At 47.3% G+C, this 7500-nt stretch overlaps 1 protein-coding gene across 1 annotated transcript in view; it reads left to right on the forward strand.

Annotated features, from left to right (window-relative positions):
* The window catches only part of LOC121696184 (RNA-binding motif, single-stranded-interacting protein 3-like), a 169614-nt gene that overhangs the window by 19550 nt on the left and 142564 nt on the right, over window positions 1-7500 (forward strand). Inside the window, exon 4 of the mRNA XM_042077529.1 lies at window positions 4597-4688. Coding sequence (XP_041933463.1) covers window positions 4597-4688 — 92 coding nt within the window. The remainder of the gene's footprint in view (window positions 1-4596; window positions 4689-7500) is intronic.

A 7500-nucleotide genomic window follows, 5' to 3' on the forward strand; every position in this document is an offset into this window, starting at 1 on the left:
GTTAACATAGCAGCCCACCTCGGTCTTCAAGTCACGGATCGCCCCCGCGGGGCCCTTGTGGTCATTTAATGAACACATCAGGATGAAGTTATGGAAGACTGTGGCATGGGAAACATCATTCACGTCCATAAAGCTGTTGAGCAAGCCGTGACACATCTACCACTCCGACTCTCTCCTTCTCCCTCCTACGCTCACACTCGCTCACACTCACTCACACTCTCTCACACTCTCTCACACTCTCACACTCGCTCACACTCTCTCACACTCTCTCACACTCTCTCACACTCTCTCACACTCTCACACTCGCTCACACTCTCTCACACTCTCTCACACTCTCTCACACTCGCCCGCTCTCTATTACATAGGTGCCTTTACACTCGTCTTTCTCTCTCTTGCCTCTTTATGTACCCCCCACACGCGCACACACACACACACACACACGCACACGCACACGCACACGCACACGCACACACACATAATCTTTCTCCCTCTGCCTTTTTCTCTATCTCCCCATGTCTGCTTCTCTCTCTCTCTCAATCTCTCAATCTCTCTCTCTCAATCTCTCTCTCTCTCTCTCTCTATCTCTCTCTCTCTTTATTTCTCTCTCTCTCTACCTCTGTCTTTTTCTCTATCTGTCTATTTTTCTCTATCTATCTCCCCATGTCTGCTTCTCTCTCTCTCTCAATCTCTCTCTCTCTCTCTCTCTCTCTCTCTCTCTCTCTCTCTCTCTCTCTCTCTCTCTCTCTCTTTTTTTCTCTCTCTCTCTACCTCTGTCTTTTTCTCTATCTGTCTATTTTTCTCTATCTATCTCTCCATGCCTGCTTATCTCCCTCTCAACCTCTCTCTCTCTATCTCTTTTTCTCTTTTTCTCTATCTATCTCTCCAAAGATCTGCTGCGGTGTGTGGGGAGATACACCCCCCCCCCCCCCGCTCTGCTCCAGGGTATCCAGCTTCCCCCCCTGCCCCTGGGCGTCCCACAAATCACCCGCACCACATGATTCACTGCTCTGCGGGCCGTCACTGGTAAACTGCGGCTGTACATCAAATCCCAGGCAGTCATGCTAACTGCTTAACTCTGCTCACCCTCATCGCCTCCCCCCTCTCCTGCACACACACACACACACACACACACACACACACACACACACACACACACACCCACACACACACACACACACACACACACACACACTCTGCCCTACTCATGATGCTGTGTGGTAAAGGCACACTGTGTGTTTGAGTTTGTGTGGACGTAGTGCAAATGCCCCTGTGCCCCCCGGATGCCTTTGCCTCCAGTGAAGAGTTCATTAGCGCTGTGCCATTGACTTAAAGTGCTGATGAGTGTGTCACCTGTGTAGAATAGCCACCCCTGTTTCCTTTTAGCTTCTTTCTTTTGTTTTAATCTGCATGCTTCACACCACAGAGAACTGTCACATCAGCCTTCTGCTTAATGGCATATTGAACCCTCACTCTCTCTGTGTGTGTGTGTGTGTGTGTGTGTGTGTGTGTGTGTGTGTGTGTGTGTGTGTGTGTGTGTGTGTGTGTGTGTGTGTGTGTGCAGGGGGTTATTCTCACACAAAGGGGGAGAAAATTCATGCCAATTTCCCCTCAGGCATAATGAGGATTACTCTAATCTCTTACATTGGGGAGCGTGCATATCATATCGATATGCGCATTGTAACAGGATCTTATCTCCGTGGCAGGGCTGTCGGGCCCTCTGAATGGACACCGGCGAGGCCTTTCACAAAGAGCCGATGCCACACGATTGTGCTCACTAAGAGACAGTTTCCTGTTTTTTTTGTTTTTTTTTTCATCCCAGTCTTGGCATTTCGAAGCCTCTGGGAATAATGATCCAGTTTGTCAACGTTCCTGCCTTCCTGCCCGCGTCCCTGAAGCCGCAAGAGCTGTGAGGCGCCCGACAGGGGTGACCGTTCGATCACGTCCGACCCACTGCTGTCCAAAATGACAGTTATCGATTTTTGTTGTTTGTATATCATGCTCGGATATAGCTGCCGGTTCGCGTCAAATCAAAGCTGCTCTTCTCTCTCTCTCTCCCTCTGTCTCTCTCTCTCTCATCCTCCTCCTCTTCCTTGTCCTCTGCTGATCCCCCTCTCTTTTCCCCTTCACTCAGCTGTTATTATAAGAGCTTTGCGCTAGCCTTGCTGCTTTCTGACGAGCTCGTTAGTCTTGGCGGCGGCCTAGGCTTGTGTTCTAGACCACTGGTAATGCAGGGGCTGGTTGGGGGGGGGGGGGGGTGTGCTGTAGTCTTTTCCACAAGCCTCTCAGTGTGTGTCCGACGCGGGTAAGTGTGTGTGTGTGTGTGTGTGTGTGTGTGTGTGTGTGTGGTTATGTGTGAGAGACAGAGACACATAGAGGCATAGAGATGAACTGAAACACAGAAGAACACACACACACACACACACACACACACACACACACACACACACACACACACACACACACAGGAAAGCTTGGAGCCTCCATGATGTATTCCCCACATTGTGGAGGGAGTGTTGCTCCCTGGTCAGTCTGCGTGTCTCTTGAGGGGGACGCCACACATAAAACATGCTAAGCCATGCACACTGGAATTACCACATCACCCAGCACTCCGGCCAGATCTGCACTGTTTGAGCCTCCACGCCCCCCGTAGGCCCCGTCTAAGTTCAGATGAATAACCGCCTCGACCAATCAGTTTCATAGCTGCCCTACCCCCCCTTACCCCTCCACCCCCTTCCAAAGAGAGGAGTTTCTATGCAGGTTGTTATTATTCCGTTAATGTTTGAACTGTCAAAAGAATTTTGCCCAAGTTGTATATTTTCTTCCTCTCTCCTGCCGTCCCCCTGGTGCGCTCTGTGTTTTTTACTGATTGGCCGCTGATATCTTTTGACAGATTCCTAGCAGAACCATGAGCCGTGGGGAAACCACTACTGCTACTGGTTGTACAGCATATTTCTAGATATTGTTTTTTTCCTCCTTGAGAAGCATTATGTCAAACGAATCTGTTTTTTTTGTTGTTTTTTTTTCATCTGTAGGACATGGTTTTTCAGGGTGTATTCAGTGTGTCTTGTGCGTCAGGCCCTCAGAGGGGCTTGGGTTTCTATGATTTGTCTTTGGCCCATTCAGGGTTTTTTTTCAGGATATTAGTGTTCCTGTAGCTCAGATGTGCTGCGGCAAACGGTAGAGCAACAGCTAACAACAGCATGTATGTTTTGTGTTGAGAGCATCCCAATCCCAATCCCAATGTACCAAATGTTTGTTCTACTTTACCAGTGTATTTGATGTGTGTCAATGGAGAAACAAACACATTGTGACACATTAATCTAGACGCCTTTTAAACCACAGTGGCAATTTCATCCCGTAAGTATTTTTCAGATGTGATGATCACCTATCAATTAGACAGCTTGTTAAGCATTCGTCTGCCTTTCAGCACGGCGTCCCATAATCACCCCTTGTTACCGCAGGCATCCGCATCCACAGCTCATAAGTTAGCCATTATTCCGATGTCAGGGTTTTTCCGCCGCTATCGAGCGGGCATGTTGGCTTAGTCGGCAGGAGTGGCAGTGTGGCGGCGCTGGAGTTTGATGAAGAGAGTGCGTGGAGGTGGGGGCCCATTATCCCCGTTCTAATTACACTTTATTTCAGCAGTGGAGGATCAGAGGGCCGCCATTGACTTGCTTTTAATCCGCCGGCCCAAGTTTTAATTAACACGCGCTCGACCTCGGCTGCCCGATACAGGCCTGGGAAAGGCCGCGTTCGCAATAAAACACCCCCCCTGCCGGACACTCCGCTGGTCACTCCTTCAGCTCTGATGGCTTTCTCACCAAAGCAGAAATTGGAGGTGGGGGGTGGGTACACAAGAGAGGGGGAAAGGACTCAAAAAAGGAGGAGAAAAGAAAAGAAAGGAAAAGAAAAGAGAAGAGAAGAGATGCATAATCTGTGTGTGTTAGATTTTGGGCCTTGGAGGTCAGGAGGCTCCTGAGAGACTCTGCACAGTGTTAATGGCTGAGTGTTAGCGCATGTGTTAGGATGATCATCAGGTGTTATTTTATTTATCAGACGAGGCTGGGATTGGGTAACAGTGTGTGTGTGCGTGTGTGTGTGTGTGCGTTAGTAGAGGCGTTGATTAGCACTAATACAGTGGCTTCCTCGCCTGGCACAGAAATGTCTTCTTTTTCACGGCATCACTTGGCGTGCCACTAAATCAATATAATTCGATACAGTCGCATTAAAACACATTCTTTCTGTCAAAATACCATGCCTCTTATCCTGCTCAAGTGTGCTACTTTGGAGGAATTGTTTTATGGTGTGTGCTGTTGTGAAACAACCCTGTGATATCCTTGTGAACAAGCCTTTGGAGATGGGAATAATGGACAATGATTTCCCAAGGAAGGATGTTTTGGGCATAGCCTGAATGTGTGTGTGTGTGTGTGTGTGTGAGAGAGAGAGAGTGTGAGTGTGTGTATGTGTGTGTGTGTGTGTGTGTGTGTGTGTGTGTGTGTGTGTGTGTGTGACCCTGGTACTTTGTGGGGCTCTCTAAGTGTGAGTATCTGGTTTAATAATGACCCTTTCTCTGTCCCTGGCTCTGTCCCTCTGCAGGGTATGGCTTTGTGGACTTCGACAGCCCAGCGGCCGCACAGAAGGCGGTGTCGTCCCTCAAGGCCACCGGCGTGCAGGCTCAGATGGCCAAGGTAAGGCATTTCACCTGCTCAAAGGGCACCACCTCTACTGCGCTCACCCACCTGACACACCTGGCACACATAGCTGGGTACAGAGGAGGGTAAAGGCCTCTAAAAGTCAGACGTGTTCTTGTGAAGGGGGCAATGGCCGTTTATGCATAACAATAATCTCATTAGTTGGTGTCAGCATTGGGGAGGCATTGGGAAGTGACTCTGAATGAGTGTTGTTCCAAAAACAAAAGCATTGGCCGTCCCATTTGTGCTGAACTCAGAATGAGGCAGCCCTCTTTGTCCAGCTGTCTTTACAGATGAAATGTAAAGGAGTCCTGTTTTAATGAGTATTTGGCTTCTGTTGAGTGATGTGTTGGATAAGTCTGAGCCTCTGTGTGTGTGTGTGTGTGTGTGTGTGTGTGTGTGTGTGTGTGTGTGTGTGTGTGTGTGTGTGTGTGTGTGTGTGTGTGTGTGTGTGTGTGTGTGTGTGTTGGATAAGTCTGAGCCTCTCTGTCTCTCCTCTCTGTGAGCGGACGGTGTATGGCAGTAGTCGATGTGTGAGCTGGCTTTTACTAAGACGTCTGTGGTCAGAGGTCTGTTTTATGTCACTTTGTTGTTGGCTGTATTCCCCATAAACTCAATAGCCTGTATGGAGTGTGTGTGTGTGTGTGTGTGTGTGTGTGTGTGTGAGAGAGAGAGAGTGTGTGTGTGTGTATTTGTGTGTGTGTGGGTGTGGGTGTGGGTGTGTGTGTGTGTGTGTGTGTGTGTGTGTGTGTGTGTGTGTGTGTGTGTGTGTGTGTGTGTGTGGGTGTCTGTTTGTGTGGTATACATTGTGAAGTCAGTGTCAAGGCCTTGTGTCCTTAAAAATCCTTCTATAGATTGTGTGTGTGTATGATTGTGTGAGTGTGTGTGGGTCTGTACATGTGTGTGTGCATGTAAGCATCCATGAATGCAACTCTCTACATCTGTGAGGAGAGAGACCCCAATGTCCAGGTGACTCAGCTTAGCTGAATAATTGGTGGACGTGGGTGGATGATGTTCACACACACACACACACACACACACACACACACACACACACACACACACACACACATACACACACACATACACACACACACACACACACACACACACACACACACACACACACACACACACACGTTGCCATGGTAGTACTTAGCCAATCTCCTGGGGCTGGAGTTAGATGAGAATGGCTCCTGAGCGCCTTCACCAGTGAGTCAGTTCCCCCCTGTGCCATACCATCACAAGATATAGACCCTTTCAACTGCACAAACAAACATGTGCATTCCTAAAGTTTTTAAAGTCAACATTTTGTAGAGCATTACACTAAAGTCTGATTAATTTTCAATTCAAAGTATTTGCATTGGTTTTGAACATCTGAACCGGAAAATCCTCTAGGAACAGAGTGAAAGGGTTTATAGACACATCTACAGAAAGCCCCTCTGCTTCAGTACAACTGCATGACTCATTCTGCAGGGCAGGGATGAAGATTATGGATGATGATGATGGTGATTATGATAATGATGACGATGATGATTCTTGCTATAATGATGGTCATTGTTGTCATTATATGATATTTTGAGACAAATTACTATTTTATGAACATAGAATATTCTCTGTAGATGCAGTTTCCCTATGATAATGGTTCCCCCTCCTGTAATAGATTGCAATTTTGTTAACACAGAGTTAACAAAGATATTGATGATTATGATGATGCTGATGATAATATTGATGATGATGATGATGACGACGAGTATGGACAATGACTATAATAGATGCTCTGATAACCTTTTCCAGATAGCACAGTGAAAGCATGGCACCGTTGCGATTGTAATTCTTCTCAGCGTCTCCGTCTGCTGTGTTTAAAGCTAGATGACATGCAGCGATAGGCAGGCAGGCTCAGGTAGGCTCTCTGTACTCAAACGCTCCACTTATCCATACCTAGCAGCAGGACGGCTTACTGGACCCCTCCTCCAGTATTTATGAAGCGCCGTGCCACACAGTAGGCATACTGATGAGACCGCTGCTGCTCCGGCCGATATACTGTAGACTGCAGACTTGCTTTATTGTTATGTCAAAGATGCAACATTAATACAGTACAAAGTGCTCCAAACTACACAGAGCAACACATAGTTCCTGTTTCTGCTGCTTACTGCTGGTGCTTTGGCTGAGGTTGTTAGAAGTGCTGCAGAAGACGGTAGACTGTAGTCGTCAGATTGCAGACTCACTTTACTGTTATGTCAGTCATGTACCACTAATCCAGTACAAAGTGATACCATGTGGAATAACACATAGGTACTGTTATTGCAGGTTACCACTGGTGCTGATGCTATTCCAGGTGTTGGCATAGACAGGTGATGCTGATTGTGGAGCTGAAGATAGTAGACTGTAGAATGTAGACTCCTTTTATTGTCACGTCAGCCGTATACAGTCAAAGATAGGGTAGGAGATCATTTCTGAAGCATTTATATTTTTTTTTGCAGTGATAGCTAAAAAAATAAAACTTCCGAAAAAGCTGTAAAAAGCCCTTCCAATACAGTAATTTAGTTTGGGCCACTGGACTGGACACTAATCTGTGATGATGATGAAGATGTGGGAGGAGGAGGAGGAGGAGGATTGTGACACTGACAGGGATGATGAGAGAGAGTGTTGTCCACTTGTCCAGCGTTTGCCGTAGGTGTATGTCTGATGGTGTATGGGTGTGCGTGGTAGGATAAAGATTGAAAAGGAGAAAAAAGAAAAAAAATATAGAGAAAGAAAAAAGAGAGGAGAGAGGAGAAAAGACAGACAGCAAGCCCGCTCTGGCGTT

The sequence above is a fragment of the Alosa sapidissima genome, chromosome 21 (assembly GCF_018492685.1).
Source record: "Alosa sapidissima isolate fAloSap1 chromosome 21, fAloSap1.pri, whole genome shotgun sequence".
In the NCBI taxonomy this organism is placed as follows: domain Eukaryota; kingdom Metazoa; phylum Chordata; class Actinopteri; order Clupeiformes; family Clupeidae; genus Alosa; species Alosa sapidissima.